This window comes from Canis lupus, chromosome 13 (assembly GCF_003254725.2).
Source record: "Canis lupus dingo isolate Sandy chromosome 13, ASM325472v2, whole genome shotgun sequence".
Classification (NCBI taxonomy): Eukaryota; Metazoa; Chordata; class Mammalia; order Carnivora; family Canidae; genus Canis; species Canis lupus.
The window spans coordinates 31,734,185-31,758,161 of NC_064255.1; the positions used below are offsets into that span (position 1 = coordinate 31,734,185).

The 23,977-nt window shown below is 39.4% G+C and overlaps 1 protein-coding gene across 13 annotated transcripts in view; it reads left to right on the forward strand.

The window, feature by feature from the left end:
* KHDRBS3 (KH RNA binding domain containing, signal transduction associated 3) overlaps window positions 1-23,977 on the forward strand; it is a 185,504-nt gene that overhangs the window by 84,576 nt on the left and 76,951 nt on the right. For all 13 annotated transcript variants that reach the window (XR_007401599.1, XM_049092775.1, XM_049092772.1 and 10 more), the window contains exons 4-5: window positions 3,032-3,178; window positions 15,700-15,839. Coding sequence is in view for 12 of the 13 variants with exons in the window: in XM_049092775.1 (XP_048948732.1) it covers window positions 3,032-3,178; window positions 15,700-15,839 (287 nt within the window). In the remaining variant the exon portion in view is untranslated. The remainder of the gene's footprint in view (window positions 1-3,031; window positions 3,179-15,699; window positions 15,840-23,977) is intronic.

Sequence of the window (23,977 nt, forward strand, 5' to 3'; positions counted from 1 at the left end):
TGTCATTCAGCAGCACATAGGCTTCAACTCTGCATCTGTTGGCTCCATCAGCCTGTGGCCATAAGCAGTAAACTTTTTAGGCTACTTCTGGCTCTTTGAGATTTAACCTCATAATGTCAGGTCTTGAGTCTGTCATTGAGTTTTTAAAACTCTTCAGTACAGTAAGCAATAACTCTACCTGCCTTGCCCATCATACTGGGTGCTGGCCTCTGCCACACATAGCCATCAGTTCCACCTTCAGAAGCATTTCACTGATGTCACCACAGGTGGTAATTCAAGCAACAGGTTTGCTACATAAATGGGTGCCACTGGTAGACATCCCTACTGCAGATGGGTCCTCACCGCCCGAACTCTTGAATGCTGATTTCTGTCAATCCTTGCAGTCTGCAGATATTCTCAGTTAATAATGTTTATTTCTAAAGAGATTTCCATTACTTAGTATTAAAATCTCATCTTTTAGCTTTTCAAAGTGTTCACTATCTAAATTCTAATGAGACCATATTTCATTTTATTCTTGTATTTTCTGCATTGATGAAATTATGGGAGTCATTACTGACTTGTATCAGCTGGTTATGTAGCATAATAATCACTATAATGCTATGGTCTGTTAAGCCTTCAGTTTGTGCCAAGCATGCTAGCTGTTTTGTTCTTATCTTCTATATTATGGGATAGTAGAATAATTAATGCTGTATTCATTATTTATTGAGTGTTTATTATGTACTATGCATAATTCTGAAGACTTTTTGTGTCTTTAAACATGAAACTTCGTTTTTACTACAACTCCTTTATATTACTAATAACTTCTAATTACTATTCTGATAACTCCTTTATTATTACAACAACCCTAAGAACAGTAGATACTATACTGTTATTCTGCTCTTAAAATCACCTTCAAGATGATAAAGTGACCTGTCTGAAATTATACAGTAAATGTTGATTTGGGGATTTGAAAGTGGAACAAAGTCTGTGTTCTTCCCCAAACACCACGTTGCCTGTCCCCATTAGCCCAGGACACAAGCTAGGGAAGCACCTCGCTCTGTGGAAGTGTGTGGCAGCAGGCTGGGATGAGAAAGCCTCTATTCTTTTTTTTTTAAGATTTTTACAAAAAATATTCATGAGAGACAGAGAGAGAGCAGAGACACAGGCAGAGGGAGAAGCAGGCTCCATGCAGGGAGCCCAATATGGGACTCGATCCTAGGACTCCAGGACCATGCCCTGGGCTGAAGGCAGGTGTTAAACCGCTGAGCCACCCAGGGATCCCAGAAAGCCTCTATTCTATTTCCATCTGGGGTAGCAGTGGCAGGGCTGCGCTGTGAGTCATGGTTACGGACTCTCATTAGTGTCGTTACTGTGATACTGTAGTAGGATAAGGTGCAATGTTTATGTCAGTAATTCATACTTTCAAAAGTGAACTGTTGAACATGAAATTCGGTGTTTAAAACTTCAGCTATGAAAGGCAGAGTATCAGACCAAGTGATGGAAAGTGTTCTGATTAGAACAAATTGTCTACGGTTGGCCTGAAAGAATCATGCTTCATATATGTGAAGGAAATACAGAGGATGTTGTGGAGGTTTATATTTGCTCTCCTTGCTTCAAACATTTTCCTCCTTTCCCTACAGTTTCTGACCTACTTTCTGTAAATGGGAAGGGAACGAGCACTTACTGAGTCCTGCCACATGTCAGGCAGTGCGCTGGGCAGTATGTACACGACCTCCTTTGCCAGCCATTTACATAACGTTGGTCCTTTTACTCTTCTCAATGTTCCTGCATTAATATACTTAAGTTAACACCAAATTGATTTTGCAGATTAAGGGTTGGATTACATTTTATCTGTCTAAACACACACACCTCGTGCTGGCATGACTAATATTTGGGTATATCTACTCAGAACCCCATGTCCTTGTCATGCTCTAAATGGAGATCTCTCTTTTCTTTATAAGAAATCAAAGCAGTGAAGTAACAGAAGTTGAAGTCTTAAACGCTGGAGTCAAGAGTGCTTGTGCCTCTTTGACCTCTTGGCTTGTGGTGGAATTAAAGTGTTGCTGCCAGGAGTTCAAGGGGTTGGTATTTTGGAGAGGCTTGGAAGGTGTCCCCCATTTTGGAAATCACTCTACTCATCTTAACCTGTCTGATTTGAATGTTGGAAAAAAAAAAAAAAGACTTTAAAAGACGCAGGTTCTATCATTTGCCACTATAATGAATGCTAGTTAGGAAAAGATAATGGACCAAACTTATTTGTGTCTTGTTGACTGAGCTAGGTTTTTTCCTCCTATTTTTCCCCCAAATTTTATTCTGTAAACAAACAAAAAAAGTTTTTAATGTGTATCATAATTATGTAAAGTCATATCATAAAATCTTTCATTTATTTTATTCAGTTATTCCTCAGATACTGTGCCTGACATGTAGAAATGTTTTTTTTGAATCAGTAGATGAATGAGCAAATGAACATAGAAATAAGTAAATAACGTTTACCTGTTCACTCAAAGGTATTTTGTTGAGCATCAACTGTATACCAAGCACTTTTCTAGACAAGAAGAATGAGCACCAAAGAAGACAGTTGTGGTTTTTGTTCCATTGTGATCACTTCCAGTGAGGGAAATTAGATACTAGTCAAGTGAGGAATAGGTATTTTAGATAATTGGATGGTGAAAATACTTTGTGGCAGCATCACAGATACTCAGCGTAACCAGTGTAGAGGGAGCTTAGGAGATGAGTCAGTCTGACCAAGGGTCTGAACGGCACCTGGCAGGGGTCGAGCTGCAGGGACAGGGGAGACAGAGCAGTGAGAGCATCCAGCAGAGCATCTCCTACTAGGCCAGAGGCAGGAGTTGAGACTTACTCCAACAGCAGCATGAAGCCTTCAGAGTTTTCATAGAAGGTGGGAATGGTAGGATCAGAGTCCTCAGAGTGGTGCCTGCCATTGGTTGGGTGAACCTTCTGTGACAACTGCATGCCGGCTCAGCTCTGTGTAGTGTTTCTGTTTCTTTTCTCTATAAAGACACACTTCTAAGTGTGTTTTTTCTTTCTTCAGGAAGAAGAGTTGAGGAAAAGTGGAGAAGCAAAGTACTTCCACCTCAACGATGACCTCCATGTTCTCATTGAAGTCTTCGCTCCGCCAGCAGAAGCATATGCCCGGATGGGACATGCACTGGAAGAAATCAAAAAGTTCCTCATTCCTGTTAGTACAATTTTCCTTGATAGTTAATTTTTACTTCAAAGTCCTTCCTTTATGTTAATCCTTATTAATTCTTATCAGTAATTATTATTTGCACAGCACTTTCTTAAAAGTGTCCCTGTGAGTTGGCATTTTTCTTTCATTATATATGAGGCAAGAGAGTTTTAGAGACATTAGTACTGGTAAGGCTACATGGCCAAGAAAGTTGAGGGGCACAATCACTAGTTCAAGTTTTGGGACTCACAAGTCCTAAGTTTTTTGTAACACTAAAATCATCTACAAATCCATTGTTCTCCAATATAAACACGTTCGTGCCTTCCATGCAGCAAGCATTGTGTGTGGTGTTGGACCAGCAGACATGCATAAAAGCAGTCCCTACCCTTGAGGAGTGTATGTAGTGTAGGGGAATAGAAAAGCATAAGCCAATGATTTCAGTATAGCATGGTAACTATGATGACAGACACAAGCATGAGGAGCACAGGGAAGAAGGACACTGGGCAGATAGTTAGCTGGTTTCTACCAGGTGTTTTATGCTTTGTTAATGTAACAATTGCTATTCTATTTTAACCCTTTGCAGACACTTTGACATTATAAAGAATGTGATAATTTAAAGAGAGTGTATCCCTACCTCCATTATGAAAGTTAATTTAGGTCTTTTATATAATTTGCATATACTAGATTAAAAAAAAAACTAAAACATTGAACACTTTGGCTCTTTAGACAATTTATTTAGAGAAACTGTCACAACTGCCAAATAGCTGCCTGAGGTCAGATTGTCTTTAGCAATCTGGGTTTGGTCTAGTAGATTGACTTACATATTGCAGCACATGTATCATGACTATATTATCGGGGAGGAAAACTGAATTTCCAGGGAAACTTGAATTTGAATTTCCAGGGAAAGGATATTTTAAATCATGATTGCCTTAGAAAAACCAAGACATGGGATTGTATTAAGTCATTTTACTTGAGAGCTGAAAATGGTTAAACTTCCTTAATTCCCTCAAGCCAACATGTTGATCCATTTATTTAGTTAGTTTTTTGTTTTGTTTTGTTTTACTTTTTAGAGAGAAGAGAGAGGGGCTGGGGTGTCAGAAGGAGAGGGAGTGAGAGAATCTTAAGCAGGTTCCACACCAGCACAGAGCCTGATGAGGGTTTCGATATCACAACCCTGAGATCATGACCCGAGCTGAAATCAAGAGTTGGACACCCAACCAACTGAGCCACCCAGGTGCCCCTACTCATTTAGTTTAGAAACAAAGTATTTGAGTGCTTTCTATGTGATAGATATATGGGAACTAATAAAAGACATTCTTTTTTCTGCCCGTATTGAGTCTGTATAATGGGAGAGACAGATAAGAATCAGATATTCATACAAATGATTATAAAATTGCCATTCTGACGAGACTAAGGAGAGGTTTAATGTCTGAATGGTCATTCAGTGTGGACTAAGGAGTGCTGACCTAGCCATGTAGGCTGCCACAGGACCTCCCACCCCATTCCCTTTACACTCCTCCAAGACATGCTGACTTCTCTTGTTTTGAGTCTGGCTGGCCAGAACTCCATTGCTTAACCCAGGGTCACAAAGATTTTCTGCTCTGTTTTCTTTATATTTTTTATAGTATTAGTTCTGTCATTTAAATCTGTGATCAATTTTTTTTTAAGATTTTATTTATTTATTCATGAGAGGCAGAAAGAAAGACAGAGACAGGAGAAGCAGGCTCCATGCAAGGAGCCTGATCTGGGACTTGGTCCCGGGATTGCAGGATCACGCCCCAAGCCGAAGGCAGACGTTCAACCACTGAGCCACCCAGGCGTCCCAATGTGTGATCGATTTTAAGTTAATTTTTATATATGGTGTGAAGTTAGTATCTGGATTTATCTTTTCCTATACAGATATGTAGCCAGTTGTCCCAGCACCGTATGTTGACAAGTCTGTCCTTCTATTGAACTGCAGCACCACTGTTAAAAATCAACGGAACATAAATGTGTAGATTTGTTTCTGGCTTCTCGGTTCTGTTCCATTGATTTATATACCTGTTCTCATGCCAGTGTCATGCTCTTAATTGCTTTAGCGTTCTAGCAATTTGGTTTGAAATCCAGGTTATTGATTCTTTTTCAAAGAAAAAGTTCTATTTCAAAATTGTTTTGGCTATTCTGGCTCCTATGCACTTCTACATAGATTTCAGATCAGCTTGCCAATTTCTACCAAAAAGCCTCTGAGGATTTGACAGAGGATTTAATCTGTAGCTCAATTTGGGCATAATTTCCATCTTAACAATATTTAGTTTTCCAGTCCATGAATACAAAGTGTCTTTACTTAACAGATACTTTTTGTTTCTTTCAGCAGTGTTTTTTAGTTTTTGGGGTGCCAATCTTATACTTCTTTTGTTAAATTTCTAAATTTTATACATTTTTTGATACTATTGTGAATGGAACTTTTAAAATTTCATTTTCAGGGGTGAATGGCCTAGTCAGTTGAGCATCTGACTCTTGGTTTCAGCTCAGGCGGTGAGCTCAGGATTGTGAGAGCAAGCCTTTTATGGGCTCTGCACTCAGCATGGACTCTGCTTGAGATTCTCTCTCCCTTGCCCTGTACCTATCCCACTCATGCTCTTTCTCTCTCTCTTTCCCTCTTAAATAAATAAATAAATCTTCAAAAAACACTTCATTTCAGATGGTTTTACCAGAGTAGGGAAATTAAGTTGATTTTTTTTTATGCTGATCTTGTATCTTGTGACCTGTTGAGCCATTAGTTCTAGTGTGTTGTTTTGGCTTTTATCGACTTACCTGGGTTTATCACATACAGTCTCATGTTATCTGTGAATTAAGTAAGTTTTACTTCTTCATTTCAAATTTTACTGTGTTTAATTTTTTATTTTATTGTTCCCTTATACACTGCCCAGAACTTTGAATGCATTGCTGATCTGGAGTGGTGAAGATGGAATGTCTTTGCTTGTTGCTTTTAGTCTTTCACCATTAAGTATGATGTCAGCTATAAGATTTTCCTTGCTACCCTTTACCTTGTGGAAGGAGTTCTTTTCTATTCCTGGGTGTTGAGAGTTTTATCGTGAAGCAGTATTTTGGATTTTGCCTCTTTTCTTTTTTTTGGTCCATTGAAATAATCAAGCGATTTGGCTCCTTTTTTCTTTCTCCCCTTTGGTGAATAATAGTGTATTGCATTAGTTGATTTTCAGATGTTAAGCCAACCTTGCATTCCTATGTGAAATCCCTATTACATGTTGCTAGATTTGATTTACTAATAGTTTGTTGAGGATCTTGACGTCTTTAATCATGAGGGATTCTGGCTTGTAGTTCAATATTTTTATATTTTTTGTGTTAATCTGCATATTTACCATTTCTGGTGCCCTTCGTCTCTCTGTGGATAGAGTTGCCGTATGATGCTACCTCATTTCAGCCCAAAGGACTACTAAAAAAAAATAATAATAATTTTGTTTTTCTCAGATTGTCTTTATTTCACTTACATTCTAAAAGATAGTTTATATAATTCCTGGTTGTCAGTCTTTTTTTCAGGTGGTAGAAGGCCAGTCTGCTGCTTTCTGGCCTTCATTGTTTTTGATGACGAGTCATTACTGATTTTATTGTTCTGTACATGCTCTGTTGCTTTTATCTTGCTGCTGCCAGGACTTTGTCTTTCATTTTCATTAATTTGACTATGATGTCGTATGCTTATCCTCCTTGCTCACTATGCTTTGTGGGTCCATAGGTATACATTTTTCTTAAAAAACATATGTGGGGGGATCCCTGGGTGGCGCAGCGGTTTGGCGCCTGCCTTTGGCCCAGGGCGCAATCCTGGAGACCCGGGATCGAATCCCACATCGGGCTCCCTGCATGGAGCCCGCTTCTCTCTCTGCCTGTGTCTCTGCCTCTCTCTCTCTCTCTCTCTCTGTGACTATCATGAATAAATAAATAAAATCTTTAAAAAAAAAAAAAACATATGTGGGATGTTTTCAGCCATTGTTTCTTTAAGATTTTTTTTTTTTTTTTTTTGCCATTTTCTTTCTCCTCTCTCCCATCAGTCCTGGATTCCCATGATTCATATGTTGGTACACCTGATGGTGCCCTACACATCGCTGAGGCTCCTTTCTCTTCATACTTTCTTCTCTGTTCCTGACTGGGTAATTTTAATCAGCTTATCCTTAAGTTTGCAGACTCATTCTTTTGCCATCTCAAATCTGTTGTTGAGCTCCTTTGGTTAATTTTCATTGTAGTTGCTTTGCTTTCTTTTCTTTTTTTCTAAGTCTCTTTTTATGTCAGTCCAGTATCTGGGCCCTCTCCAAGACAGTTTATTCTTACTGCTTGCTTGTTCATTTTCTTTCTTTTCTTTTCTTTTCTTTTCTTTTCTTTTCTTTTCTTTTCTTTTCTTTTCTTTTCTTTTTTTCTTTCTTTTCTTTCTTCCTTTCCTTTCTTCCTTTCTTTTCTTCCTTCCCTTTCATTCCCTTTCCTTTCTTTTCTCTGTATATGGGTCATATTTCCTTGTTTCTTTGCATGTCTCTTCTGAAGACTTGTTTTTGAAAACTCCACACTTCAGATAACATAGCACATTTGCATTCTGATTCATTTTAGTCTCCAAGTGTTGTTGTTGCAGGTTTTTTTTTTTTTCTCTTCGTTTCTTTAGTAATTTAGTTGGACTAAATCTGCAAAGTCTGTCTATTTCATGATTTCCAGCTTTTTAATTTTTTTCCTTCTCACTTTTATTTTAAGCGTGGCCTGATGGGTGTGCCCTCTGTGTCAGGATTGCTCAGACATCACCAGCGATTAGTCAAGCTGTGCTCACACACCTGTGTTAATAAGGCTTCTGCCCTCTGCTAATGGAATTGTGGGGGAGTACCCACAGGCTAGTTAGTTGTCAATCTGTCCTGGCCTTTACTTGTGACCTAGGTCTTAATCCCTTCATCTCCTTTGCACATGTAGAGTCACTGTCAGGGAAGGACATGTGGAAAGCTTTAAGCTCTCCAGTTTTTGCTGTCTGTGTGCATAGCCCTCCAAGCAGCAGAGATGTGCAGAGAGTGTACCAAGGCATACTCCATGGCAGTGAGGCTTCTGGGTAGTGTGCCAGACTGTTCCTTGCCCCACCCAAAACTTGAATGTTAGGCTTGCTGATTCTCTGGACTTCTATTTATTTGCTACCAAAATTGTTACTGATAGTGACAGTGCTGCTGGGCATGGGGGCTTTTCATACTTTATTCCAGATTAAGTGAACTTCCCTCCTGCTGCAGACTCTGAGTTTTCTTGGCTTTCCTTGTAGTGGAACTGACACATCATCAGGCTGGGGAGTTGGGAGAGCAGCACCCCCACACAAAATGCCCAGACTCCCACTTTTCCTACCTAACATGAATAAATTTACTGTATTTTCAATTTATTATATAACTCAGTCAGTTCTGAGAGTCCCAACATAGTTAACTATGTGGACAACTTTTATTGTTGCTTTATATGGAAAGGCTTTGCTAAGCTCCTTGTTTAGCTGAACTACACATCCCGTATTCTCTCATTACATTACTTTTTTTTTTTAAGATTTTATTTATTTATTTATGAGAGACACAGAGAGAGAGGCAGAGACACATGCAGAGGGAGAAGCAGGTTCCATGCAGGGAGCCCGATGTGGGACTCGATCCTGGGTCTCCAGGATCAGGCCCTGGGCTGAAGGCAGCACTAAACCGCTGAGCCACCCGGCTGGCCTACATTACTTTTCTTTCTTCTTCTTCTTTTTTTTTTTTTCTACATTACTTTTCTTAAAATCTTTTTTTTTTTTTTAATTTTATTTATTTATTCATAGAGACACAGCTAGAGAGAGAGAGAGGCAGAGACACAGGCAGAGGGAGAAGCAGGCACCATGCAGGGAGCCTGATGTGGGACTCAATCCCGGGTCTCCAGGATCACACCCCGGGCTGCAGGCGGCGCCAAACTGCTGCGCCACTGGGGCTGCCCATCTTAAAATCTTATATTATTTTGTACCTCTGACCATATGAGCATGTGCAAAATTTCCCTTCATTCTTTTCAGTGCCTGCATAATATTTCATTATATGCATGTTTTAGAATTTATGTAATCAGTCTTCAAATAATGAACATTTATATTATTTCCTATAGACAGTAGTATAAACATTGATCCCAGGGTTAACCTTTGACAAAATCATTGGCATATTTGGGCAGATATATCTGAACAGGACATTCTTGGCAGAGAATCCACTAAATTTCAATGAATTATTTTTAATGATTTCATTTGAAAACTTTTTTCTCATTCTCTAGCTAAGACATTTAAATATGTACTAAAGTTACTGGACAGAAGAATCCCATGTGTACCTGTGTAATTAGAATTCTGATCACTTTTCCGCTCTTCACAATTGAAGAATTAATGTGATAATAGTTTCACTTTTCTGATAGGAGTTAAAATTATAATTTACTAATAACTAGTTTAAAGTATAGAATTATCATTTAGTGTATGCTAGCATACATAACTTACTTTCCCTCTTGATTTAAAATAATCATATTAAAGACCCAAGAAAATTATAACTATGGTGATTTATATCAATAGTTCTACCTGACTGAAACAGTCACTTAATGGTTTACAAAATTGTCTAACATCACAAAGCTGATAAGTCTAATTAATTGGTTAAATCCAGGCTTAACCGAGATGTGTTGACTAAGATTCCATAATTTATTTCTAACTACACAATTCATCTTCTTGAAAGTGTAGTTTTACAAAGATGATGTTTAAAATGTACTTTCATTCTAATTTTTGTGATACCATTGTAACAAGAGCAGTTTCTTTCTCCTTTTAAAATTTTTTTTCCTTTTAAAATTTTTAATGGTATTTTTGGATGCTGTGTTCTTTTTCCATGAATCTATTTTTGAACCACATGCAATTTTGTGTCACACCTCCTAGCACTTCTCAACAGGGCAAATATGTAGCACATTTTATTTAGCATGTGCTTTACAAATAATTTATTAATCTTCACACATTTTTAGTAAAATGGTAAGGAACATATTAATAGGCTTGTTTTAGAGAGGTTGAAATAATGATAGATTCCGATGATTCTTTTGAGACTGTAATACCCTAAATAAGTTAGAGAAAGCACCTCTATATGCAGGAAAATCTAGACTCCTGGTCCTGTGCCTTTCCCACTAATCTCATGGCTGGTTAAATTTGTCTTTATTTTCCTTCCCTTCCCCTTCCTCTGCAAGTGTTTGCTTATTATGGTTTCCAGCTTCCTTTTGACTTCCTTTTCAGCTGGTGTTCATGCTACTTTTCTTATTCATTCCACAGTGCCTTCCACTGCAGGCTTCAAATCCTTCTTTACATTTGGCTTTCGAAAAGTAAGGAAGAGATAGCAGATTTTTTTTTTTATAAATGTACTAAGTATATTTCATATTTTTAACTCTAAATAATTAAGAAAACTATTGCCCCTGAACCTTTATTCACACTCAGGGGGCTTGTTTCTTCTATCCTAAGAGCATCCTTCCCACTCAGGCATCTGTCCTCCTCTTCCTCTTGGCAGAGCCTCACAGCTGGAAGACCCGCCTGCCTGTGCTGTATCTGTGACTTAACCCCACTCCCTCTCCATTCCCTCGAGATGGATGCCAGCTGCACCCTTGCCAGAACTACTGTTCCCCAAGTCAGGATTGGCTTTACTGTTGAGTCCCACGGGACTAGTACCTGGCTGCCTGACGGAATGTGAAGGTAGCACCGGCTCCTGGTGGCTTTCACAGGAGGATGACCTTTGTGTCCTTCCCAGCTGCTTGCCACCCATTTCCTGTCTCCCCCATGTGGCTTTTCTTCTGTGACTTTATGTCGATACCCAGAGCCCTTCTCTAGCTCCAGAATCTGCCCCAAGCAACCCATTTGTGTACGGAGGAATTCTTGCTAGAGGTCTGTCCACATAACCACCGTCAGGCTCAGTAATTCTCCCGAAGGACCCACAGGACTCAGAAAATCTGTTATACACTGTGATATGGTTTATTTCAACAAAAGGTTATAGATCAAAATCATCAAGAACAAGAACACAGGGCAAAGACCAAGTAAAGTCTGGCCTAGGCTTTCAGATGTCCATTCCTGGGGGAGTTACACAAGGGCACATTTAATTCTCCTAGCAGTGATGTGTGACAACACATGAGAGGTTGCTACCCAGTGAGGCTCACCTGTGCCGCAGTGCACAGCATTTTTACTGGGGAGCAGTCATGTACACATATGGCACCTGTGGACCTGACCTCAGCTTCTCACAGTCCACCACACCACCCCATTTCTTGAGCCAAAACAAAGGTTCCCCACTAATCCCCTCAGTAGGTTTAGAGGTAATCACCCAGGGGCCAGTCTTGACTCCAGGCCCTGCTCCGTGCTGTGTAGGGCCAACAGAACCTTTTCCTTGTCCACTTCTGTTTACGTATTTTTAACTTCTAAATTTCCAATTATTATGTGTCATTGCTATGAGATACCTCAATTCTAATATGTCATAGACCATCATGGATTCAACCTCAACAAAACTGATTACAACACAACTGTACAAAACTGATTACAACACAGTATCACTGTTACTGATCCTTCTTATTTTCCAGATGCCCACTGACTTTCTTGACTTTGCCAATATACCCTCCCCCTGCTGATCTAGGATATCACCACTTCTAATAAAATTAAACATTTTAAACAGTGCCAAGTCTACCTTTCCTCATACTTCCTGCCACTTCCCTACTCCAGGTCATCTTTACCATATACAGGAATTACAAGCTTCCATCTGGAATTTCTGCCTTGAGTGTGTTTTTTTTTTTCCATTTAATATATTTATGGAGATATAAATCACATAACAAAATTCACTCCTATGAAGTATACAATTCAGGAGCTTTTTGTGTATTCATAGAATTCTGCAGCTGTCACCATAACCTAGGACCATTTTTATTACTCCCCAAGTAAACCTCTTAATGAACATGACTCCCCATTCATCTTTCTTCCTATTCAACCACTAATTTATTTATTATTTATTATTTATTTGCTTTTTACACATCCTTTATGGAGATATAATTCACATACCCTACAGTTCACCCATTTAAGGTATATAGTTCACTGACTAATTATGCATTTACAGTTATGCAGCCATCACCATAATCTGTTTTAGACTTTCATCATCCCCCAGAGCAGCCCCGTATCTGTAAGCAAGTACATTCCATTCCAGTCCCCTACTGTCCCTCACTTTTCTGTCTCATGCCACCAGTAATCTCTCTCTATGGACTTGCCTGTTTTTGACATTTTGTATAAATCAGAACAATATGTATAGTCTTTTGTCCTGCCTTCTTTCTGTTAGCATACTGTTTTCAGGGTTCATTCAAGTTGTTTTTCATTGCTGGATGATATTCTATTGTATGGATATACCATGTCTTATTTGTCCTTTCATTATTAGTTGAGGACTTTGGTTGGTCATTTCCATTTTTTGGCTGTTATAAAGAATGCTGCTGTGAACGTTCATGTACAGATTTTTGGGTGGACGTATGTTCTCGCTTTCTTGGGTATGACCGAGGAGTGGAAATACTAGGTTATATGGTAGCTCTCTTTAACTTTTTGTTTGTTTGTTTGTTTAACATTTTTGAGGCAGTGCTAACTGGTTTTCCCAAGTGGCTAGACCATTTTTCATTGCCACCAGCACAGTATAAAGCTTCCATTATCTTCAGTGTTCTCCTTGTTATTATAGTACCACTTGTTAGAGAGACTGTTAGAACATCCATCTATAGTAACTATGCCTGGGCTCCCAATTCTATTTTATGGATCTTTATGTCTACTCTTTAAGCCAGTACTACACAGTCTTTGTTACTATGGCTTTGTGGTAAGTTTTGAAGTGGCAATATATTAGTCCTCCAACTTTGTTCTTTCTTAAAATTGTTCTGGATATATAAATCACTTGGGTTTTCAGATGATTTTAGCAAAAAAGCCAGCTGGAATTTTGATAGAGATTTCCTTGACTCTAGATCAGTCTGGGAGGTGGGAGAGTAGGGCAGGGATATTGTCATCATAACAATATTAGGTCCTTCTGCCCTTGAATATTGGATATCTTTCCATTTACCTAGATTTTGAAAAATTCCTTCCAACACTATTTTGTAGTTTTTAGCGTACAAATCTTGCTCTTATTTTGTTAATTATTTCTAAGTATGCTGTTCTTTATGATGCTACTCTAAGTGGAATTATTTTCCTAATTTTATTTTTGTATTGTTCATTATTAGTATAAAGAAATAAAATTGATTTTGGTGTATTTTTTTAAGATTTTATTTATTTATGAGAGACATAGAGAGAAAGAGAGAGAGAGGCAGAGACACAGACAGAGGGAGAAGCAGGCGCCATGCAGGGAGCCCGACGTGGGACTCGATCCTGGGTCTCCAGGATCAGGCCCTGGGCCGAGGGCAGCACTAAAACGCTGAGCCACCAGGGCTGCCCTGATTTTGGTGTATTGATATCATTATATTGTGCAGCCTTGTGTAATGTGATTATTAACTCTATTGATGTTTTTGTGGATTCTTTGTGATTTTATATATACAGGATTATGTCATCTATGAATAAAGATTATTTGGTGCTTCCCTTCTAACCTGAAGACCATTTATTTCTTTTTCTTACATAATTGTCCTGACTAGAACCTCAAGTAAGTGTTGGGTAGAAGCGGTGAGAGTAGACATCCTTGTCTTGTTAACCTTATCTTAGGATGATTCTTTTACTTTTTTTACTATTAAATATGATGTTAACTATGGGTTTTCCTAGTTTGTTGAGTGTTTCTATCATTAAAATATATTGGATTCATCTCACAAGTGGTTTTTTTTCTGTATTAAAATGATCATGTTTTGTTCTTTATTTTTATGGTATTACATTAATTGACATTTGATTTTAAACCAATTTAGCAATTCTGATATGTTTTACTTTCTTTGTGTGTATATTTCCCCCTTTTATTTTGTTTATGCTCTTGGGTTTGGCTTCCTAATTTTTTTGAGAGCTTTTGTATCTGTCCTCACAGAGATATTTATCTATAGGTTTCTTTTCTTGTAATGTTTTTGTCTGTTGTGGTACCCAGACCTACTGGCTTTATAGAAAGAATGAGAAAATGCTCCCTCTTCATTCATTTTTTTGGAAGTTTGTGAAGGATTATCACTAATTCTTCATTAATTGTAGAAATCACCGTTAAAGTCTTGTGGGCCTACACTTTTCTTTGCAGGACATTTATAAAGTACTAATTTAGTCTCTTGGTTTATCTGTCAAATTTTCTGTTTCTTCTTGAGTCAGTATTGGTAGTTTGTGTCTTTTTAGGAATTCATACATGTCATTCTATCATCTTAGTTACCTAATTTGATGGCATACAATTGTTTATAATATTTCTAAAACACAAACCTAGATATGCAACTCTCCTCCTTAAAGCTATTGAGTGCTTTTTAGTACCCTTAATTCTAAACCTTTAAAGTTATATTTAAAATGACTTAAGGCTTTGTTTACAAATTTGGTTTCTGCTACCCACTCCACTTTGAGACCATCCCCCCTACTATCTCCCCACCCGCTCACCACACACACACACACACACACACACACACACACACACAGAGGTCCTTCTTATAATTCAGCCACATAGCACTTCTTCCAGTTCCCTAGGTCCCGTTTCTTTGGGTCTTAAAAAATGCTTTTTTTCTCTATCTAGAGTACTCTACTGCCCCTCTTCTGGTAACTAGTTCACACCCATCCTTAGATGACACTTGTAGAGAATCTGCTCTATAGCAGCTGCCCACAGCTAAGTTAGATGACATTCCTTTTTGCCATTTAGACCTGAACTTTTCTTTTATTGTGAAACAGATCACACTTTTATTTTTTACATTCCTTTCTTGATGACTATTGAATGGGGTTGGAGATATTCAGGAAAGGATCAATCAAGGAGAATCAAGGATGACTCCCAGGGTTTCTCAGTTGAATATTTAAACAATAATGTAACATAAAAAAGAGCAAGTTTCCAAGAATAAGATGTATTCAGTTTTGAAAATGGTGCATGTTTCTAGTATAATAACCAAATGGAAATGTACAAGAAAAATGTGTACATTTGGTTTTTAATTTCAGTTAAGCTATCATGTTATATGTATGTCTTTCTCCTATGCTTGATTGTGAGCTCCTTGGCTGCAGGGATCCTGGCTTGCTCCTTTGGTTCTGTTAGTTGGCATTTCACAGATGCTCAGTAATTACTAGTTGAATTGAGTTGTAAATAACAATGCCATGTCTGTATATGGTATTTTAATTTTATTATAAATATCTCACTTGGAAAGTATGCCCAGCAGAAGGAGTAATGGCTGATTGTAGAAAATTTTAGTTTGGGGGAAAATACTGTTTTTCCCCCCTTTTTAATAACAATCTGTTGATGCATTTTCATTTCAACAAACTCAAATCTTACTTTATTAATTCAACTGTTTTCCTTGCCCTTTCTATTAAAAATTGTTTTATTCTTGTCCTAAATACTTTTGTATTTTTCACATGAGGTGAATTATGCTATCTTCTGTCTTTTATGTAGGACTATAATGATGAAATCAGGCAAGCACAGCTCCAGGAATTAACATATTTGAATGGTGGTTCAGAAAATGCTGATGTACCAGTTGTTCGAGGGAAACCCACCTTGCGTACAAGAGGTGTACCAACCCCAGCAATAACCAGGTAGGTGTAATTAATTGACTTACTTTTTTAGTTGTTAGAATAGGCAACAGTCTTAATGTCATCAGTTTTAATGTCTCCTTTATTAATAATCAAGCAGCTCTATCAGTGTATCAATATCAATATAAAGCCTGTAAGAATATATTCAGACATTAAGATGTCGTAATTAAGGGGATTCACTTTGTTTGAACAGAGATATTCCTGGGTTTAACTAGAACCTGCACCACTTATTGGCTAATGACTATAGACAAGTTTATTTTTCACTCTAACATTAATTTTTTAATTGTTTAAATAGCTTCTTTTAAAGTAATAGCATTGATATGCAGTTGAGGTCTTGGTGGCATGTGCCTTCCCCTTAGAGGACCAGATTAGGCTAGTTCTTTGCCACATCTCCAGTGTTAAGTGCAATGTCAGGCACCAAGTGAGTATCCAAAAGCCTGTTGTCATTTTATTTACTGTGAATGCTCTATTCTATCTGAAAACCCAGCTGGTCCAGGTACATAGAACTTTTTTTTCTGTCTTTGGATTGACGACTACTTTTAAGATGAAAAATGTTTTAATGAGTTCATAAGACAATTTAAGCAAACCCATATATTGAGATATGACTCTCTCAGATTCATTTGAAAATTATTTTTAATTTTTTAATCTTTGCATCCCACAGAATTTAGTAGAAAAAAGTAACAGATTTTTCACTGGTGACTATATATATTTCTTCAGATAGAATTTTGCATGAAATTATTTAAAATAGCAGTCTTTTATATCTCCAAGTTCATTTGAGGGAGTAAAAAGTCAGTTTTCTCATTGAGTGTTGCTGACCAGTGCATTGTCAATGAGAGCAATTACAGGTAGGTGATATTGTAATATAAAATAAATAGGTCCGGTCATGGTACCAAGTGGGTTTTCTCTATTAAAAAAAAAAAAGGCTAAGAATAATGGGGTTGCTGTTGATGGTTTAATGAAATAATTTATTTAGGTATTCATTAAATGGTAAATCCCTTTCCTTTTCATTTCTTCTACCATTATATTTACTTTAAATCATAAGAAATTACAGTTGACCCTTAATCATTGTGGTGGGTGGGGTACTGACCCATGTATAACTTTTGGCTCCCCCAAAACTTAACTACTCATAGCCTACTGTTGACTAGAAGCCTTACTGGTAATACCACTGATTAACACCTATTTTTATGTTGTGTGTATTAAATGCTGTATTATTACAATAAGATAAGGTAGATAAAAGAAAATGTTATTAAGAAATTCACGAGGAGGAGAAAATACATTTACACTACTGTACTGTATTTACTGAAAAAAATCCACATGAAAGTGGACCCATGCAGTTCAAACTTGTGTTGTTCAAGGGTCAATCGCGCTTACTTGCTGCGTTAGCATGCTATGGCTGCTGGGATGAATTACTACAAATTTGTGACTTTAAACAATATTTATCAATTCTGGGGGCTAGATGTCCAAAATCAGTATCGGCCAGGGCATGATCAAGGTGTTCATGGTGTTCCCCTTGTAGAGGAGAATCCTTCCTGGCCCCTTGCAGCTCCAGGTGCCAGCCCGCCTTGACCGGTGGCCGTACCTCTCTGGTCTCCCTATCCGTCTGCATGTTGATTTCTGTCACGTCTATCTTTAATCTCTGTTCACTTTCCTCTCACATGGGGCAGTATTTAGGGCCCACCTGGATGATCCAGGGCACTCTCCCCACCTCAAGATGCTTACCTGATACATCTGCAAAGGCCCTTTTTCTAAAGAAGGCAGCATTCACGGAATGGATATCCTGGATGGACAGCGTAGAGAAGGGAGTGCACCCGGTGCTGCTGCTCAGGGCACTTTTTAGGGGATGCTCTGTTCCTTAAACCAGATCTGCCATTTTGACTGAAGACTATGTCTCATTTCATTGTCAAGTTTTAAATTAAGTGGAAAATGTTAGGCTATGACCAGATGAGGAAGGCAGAAGCTTTCTGGTTTTTAGAGAATCTGGAGAAACACCTCAGTCCATCCAGGTGAAAAATTATTCCTCTTAATGACAGTGTGTACATTGCTTGCCCTTGAAAGCCTTTCCACTGCCTTGACAGGTGACATTCTGTGAGGCAACCGTGTCTCGGCTTGTGGTGGAGTGTGGCTGGTTAGTGCTCAGCACTGGGTAGAGCACTTGACACCCACCCCACCTCAGGACGCTTTGTTTGGGCGTCACGTCATAGGCAGACACAGGCACCATGTCCGGCGAGCCTTCCTGGTCCCCTCGTGGAGAGTGATCATCCCCGAGTCCCAAAGCTGGGGTACAGCATTTATCATGCTGAAGTCTACCTTTTTTATTTGTTCACATTTTTTAAAATTTTTTATTTATTTATTATAGTCACAGAGAGAGAAAGAGAGAGGCAGAGACATAGGCAGAGGGAGAAGCAGGCTCCATGCACCGGGAGCCCGACATGGGATTCGATCCAGGGTCGCCAGGATCACGCCCTGGGCCAAAGCAGGCGCCAAACCGCTGCTTCACCCAGGGATCCCATTTGTTCACATTTTCATTGGCTACTCCTCATTATAATGTAAACCCCTAAGGGCTCTTGTGTCTCTAGGATCTGGCATAAAGGAATCACTCAGTAAATCATTGTTAAGCGAATATGGTACAATGGCAAATCTGTCAGGCTCTTTCTGATCACGTGTCGATCACTTATAACATTTTGTGTTAATGTAGTTCGAAGTGGACTGACTGAATGTCCTAGGGCATTAGCTTTGTGGCAATAGTCACATGATTATCAGCATTTGGGAATTTCAGAGTGGAACAGGTTATTACTGGAGTCTTCAAGAATGTCCCCCACCATTACCACTTCAGGATACTTTCTGCTAAAAGATGTAAATGACCTAAAATTAAATCCTGCAGTGGAAGTAATATGTGTTTTAATAAAACCTTTCATTTCAGTTTCAAGTGAGAGAACTAAACTTAGACCTTTTTTAGCACAGGAGGTAAGGAATTTCCTGACTTATAGTCTGTCCTGTGTGGTGCCTCCAGAAACGCTGCCTTGAAACAGCCTCCCTGGCCCTTCGCATAGACCCCAGGAGAGAAGGGATCGTAGAGTTGAGGCCCCTCCAGGCAGCACGCTTCGGGCAGGTCCTCTCCACCCTGCCCTGCTGTCTAGCACTCTGGGCTAGGCTGTCTTGAACCTGCGAAGATGCTCCCCTCCATCCCTTCTTCAGAACAGCTGGCTTGTTCCCTGTTGCCTTCCTGCTTGTCCCCCTTTCCTCTGGCCATTCCCCCTTGCTCCCAGGAAGCGGGCAGTCTTACCTCCCTGCATTTGAGACCAGAAGCAGCAGGAGGAGGAATGGACCCAGCAAATGAAGCCAGTCTTTCTGAGTACTGAATGCATGTTCATCGGTACTGGGTGCTGGATGTGGTGGTTTTGACCAAGGACACGAAGCTGACACAGTCACTCAAGGCTTCTTATAAGCTTTCGTTAAATTGGGGAAATTTTCACCTCTGATTTCTGTAAATATTTTACCTCTCCTTTTCTCTCTTCTCTTTTGTGGACTGAAATTCCACATTAAATCTTATGGTGACATTTCCCAAACTACATGCCAAGGTGCTGGGGTGCTGCAGCATTTCCCAGGACCCCCACAGTCCTCAGCATCTTGTAGATGCCGCTCGAGCTCTCCACTTAAGGTAATTGTTTGTAGTTTCAATATTAGATTGTGCTCCACTGACTTATCTTTGTAAAACTGCTATTTTAGCAGTTGCTCTATTAAACAATAAGTAGCCACAATTCCTTTGCCTACAGGGCACTACAAAACTTCTCAAACATGGGGTCACAGGACACTGCCATTTACATGTCCTCATCCACATTGATCTTCACATGATTTCACTTACTCTTTTTTTAAAGTTGATCATAAGTGATATCACAGATGCTAATGATTGTTGTAGTGATTGAAAATAATATATTTTCCCCATAATGTATGAGGTTATGAGAAATGTTGTCAGGAAAACTGAATAGTTAATAGAAGGGTCATAAATATTTCACCAGTATATAATATGATTTGTATTAACCTACCAATCTATATTTAAAAAGTGTTCTTTTTTTATTATTAAGGAAAGGGTGGATATAGGAAAATGACAAGATATTTCTTTTTCTACTAGTCCACGTCATAGACATTTTCAACTAAAAAATAACAACAACCCTGTCTTGGGATGTAACTTAAATTATTTGATTCCCTATTGGACTTACCTTCTCAGGACATTGTACCACCAAACTATTAGAACAGAGGTCATACTCCTCCCTTCTGATTTAATAAAAACCTAAGCATGGTACATGACATGTGTGCCCCACTTCCCAGGCAGAGTGTAGTAGAGGACTTTCCTAGGAAATGAGTTTCTCTGCTTTTCTTGCCATAAGGCACACTGGATTCCTTCCGCCAAGCTCCTGCCTCCTTCCTCAGGATCCACTGGCTCTCTGAACCAGGGCTCCCTGATGGCTATCAGTGAGTGGCCATCCTAGAGTGAATTAGGGGAAACGAGGAGAAAATGTGTCATTTCTTTTAAGATCATTTTAATAGGCTTTGGGAAGACAAAAACCAAGGCAAATAATGTTGCAAGTAGTGTAAGAACTTCCGACAAACCCTTGTGATTCAGAAGCAGCCAGGGACAGGCAGGTAAGAAGGGCAGCTGAGCGTGGTTCTCCTGGTTACAGCTTGGCCAACTATGCACACGTCAAGTGCAGCATAAGGCCAGATGAATGTTCTCGGCCCTCCTGCAAGCCTCAGTACCAATGGGTGGAAGATTTTGACAATTGATTTTTCCCAACAATAACGTTAAACAAGATCTATTGATGAGCTGAGACAGTTTGGGGCAGATGGAATCCAACGAGTGTGTTCATGTGCAGTGGGAATCTCCTCCCACCACACCCTGGTTTTCAGAAGCTTTAACATATTTCTTCCTCTTTGAAAATCAGTCAGTCTGTTCCTGCTGTTAGGTCATTTAATGTCACAGAGTTTCTTTGAGCTCTTTCTGTGACAGGGATTGAAGTTACAGAGATGGCTAAGTCATCATTTTGACATCAGGGAGTTTAAGAAGTGAAAGAGAAACAAGTAATTATGGCAGAATGGCATAAATAGGGGCTGGGGGATGTGAAGACAAGTGGAATGGAAATAGAAATGAGGGTGAAAATCATTTTGAATGGGGCACGTGGGTATCAGGCAGGATAGTGTTGGAGGGAAGTTATCCCGAGCAGAGGGGCAGAGACTGGAAAGCAGAAAAGACAGGAAGTCTTTGCTTGGAATTAGCATGTGGCTGTGTGGAGAAATCAGTCCCCTGGCTCTTTTCAGCTGTAGGGCCTCTGGGAGTTTCTCTCAGTGCTAAGCCTTGGTTTCCTCGACTGTAAAATGGAAATAGGACAGTGGGCATATGCTAATCTGAACCCAGCCTTATTTTTATCATGTCCCATTCAGGCCCAACTGTTCCATGATTCCTTTACCCATTACTCAAAATGATCCCACACCACAACTTGAATTCTTATGGAGGACCCTGGGCAAAGTATACATCTCTCTTAAAGTCCTTTACTACAGCGACCTTGTTATGAGAGAGGGAGGCTAGTCCTGTGTAGTTGCAAAGGCTGCAATAGAGCTGTTAGTTAGAAATAATAAAGACTTTTGCGACTTTTATTTTTAAATGAAGAAGAAAGGTAAAAGCATGCTAATGATCAGAATTGGGAGACAGTGACAGGCTTCATAGTAAGGAGTGAGGTCGCTGTCATCGGGGGGTACATCGCTGGCAGGACAGTGACAATTCGTACATTTCTTGCACTTTATAAGAGGTTGTGCTTCTCACACACTGTCCTACACTGTCAGTAATTTTACCAATAACTAGTTGGCAGCTTCTTAGAGAAGAAACAAATTGCCTTGGATTTATTTTATGCTCTCTACAATGTAGGATAATGAAACAGTTGCTCATGAAATTTTTTTTTTAATTGTGTTGGAGACCGGATGGATCACAGAATGAAGAAAAGTAGTAGCAACTGGGTTTCATAACACGTCTGCTAAATTCTGGGTCAAAACAGGGGCAGCAGCACTCGAGAGGTTGTTGGAAATATAGGATGGCAGTCCCCACCCCAGACCTGCCAATTCCCGGCTCTGCCCTGACACAGGGCCTGGGTGATGAGGATGCAGAACTGGGGACGTGCTGCGCTAGAACCACATTTCAGATCATCTCTAAAGGTGCTAAGAGTAAGGGCTTTCTTTGGTCCTCATTGTCTCTGATGATTTCTTTTGCACGTTCTGAGGGGTTATTACTGAGGCTGCGTTCACGTTTGCTTGCATTGAGCCTCTCATTCACTTGTCAATCCCTGGCAAGAAGGAAAGGTCTCTGAGTGATTAAGCTTCTGTCACAGAAAACCACAGAGATGAAGCAAAGTTGCCCATGACTTTGTTAGGGAGTCTGTAGGAGAGATAATTGCCCCTCAGGTGGTGAGTGCACCAGGGCGTGGGCCTCAGCTCTCTGGAAGCTGTGCTTCCCGCTGTGCTACTGGTGGTACCACGCTAAGACCCTGCCACCGGCTCCCTCCGGTACCCAGCGATCAGCTGTGGGTCTCACTCAGTTAATGATGCCAGGCTGGCTCGAGCATTCAGGGCTTCTGCCACCAAATTCATTGTTTCACCCTATGCTATTTGCTCCTCATAATATTTATACACAAAAGCCAAACAGTGTAGTCGTATATGTTTATGCTCTTTCTCTCCCAATCTGCATTATTGCTGCCAAATGTATGGAGTGTACAGAAAGGTGCTTTTGCTAACTCTGTGATGAGAACTGACATGAGCTGTACCTTCCATCTCTTCTTTCTTTCGTTCTCCAATAAGCAGCCCAAGGAAGGTGTCAGGACAGATTCCAAATGGAGGACTGTGTAATAATACCGCTTGCAAAGTGCCTGTGTTGGGGTAGGCACTTTATACTGCCATGTGTAACCTTCACGGCCGTCTTGCAAGAGCTGGGTATTATTGAGGCCATTTTACAGGTAGAAAACTGAGTCTCAGCAACCAAGTGACAGAGCAGATCTGAATATGGGAATGTTGGAACTCAAAGCCTGTACTTTTTCATCACATCCTAAATCCTCTGTCAGTCTGTAAATAATTGGTTCTTGATTAATCAGTAACTTTGTATTCAGTCACTTAAAGCATTATTCCCATGAAAGTGCCTGTTCACAGACCTTTCTAGATTATTTCCATATCTGAGTTTCAAACCAGGAATCAGGGTCTCGCTGCTGAAGAATGCAAACAGAACTGTGACCGTCACACCTATTCATCTGCTTATGGAGCTTAATATTCATGTGTGTGATCTTCCTGCTTTCCCATTAGCCTCATTCTCAACAGTGTGGCAACCTAATTTTATTAATTTGAATCAATTTTTGAAGTAAAAAGAATAATGAATTCCCACTGATTATCATCATCTCATCTAACAGACATTTTTTTTTCTCTACTTGTCCCCATGTTTTCAGTCTAGCTGTTAAATTTTACCCTGAACTTCGTTCGTAGCACTCAGTGGATACTTGGCAGGATGATCGGATTTTTATGTTAGCCTGCTACTTGCCCCCATGTCTTCCTCTCGCCAGAGTGTCCTTTAAAGTAACTGCTGTTTCACACAATTCTCATGGAATTTCAAACACTTAAAAAGGAATCTTTAAAGGATCTTTCATAGATAAGTATCTAGAGCTACATATATCAGAATACTTGTCTGAAATTCTGTAACAGACACTTTAGTATGATTCCATATACCCAGAGGGCACATAACCAAACAGTGTTGATGATGCTGGGAAAGAATTGTGAGCTTCTTGAGTATACAAATTTATGTCTTTCAATTTTTTGGAAGACTTAAATTTATAGATTCAGAAAACACGCTAAATATTCTGTGGTCTATATAGTGCCTTGGATGGCGGGGATGGGGTATTAGATGAGGAAGCAGGAGCTTTAGTTTGAATAAACACAGATTAACTGAAATATCACATAGGAATAGGTTGTACTGTAAGGAGAAACTACTCTCTTCTCTAATCATGTTGAAGATGTTTCTAGATATATCCCGGAGATAAAAAGAGGAGTAAGACTAGAAATTACAGTGTCTGTCATTGCAATTCAGAATGATTGAAATTTGCATGAATTGTTAGGTA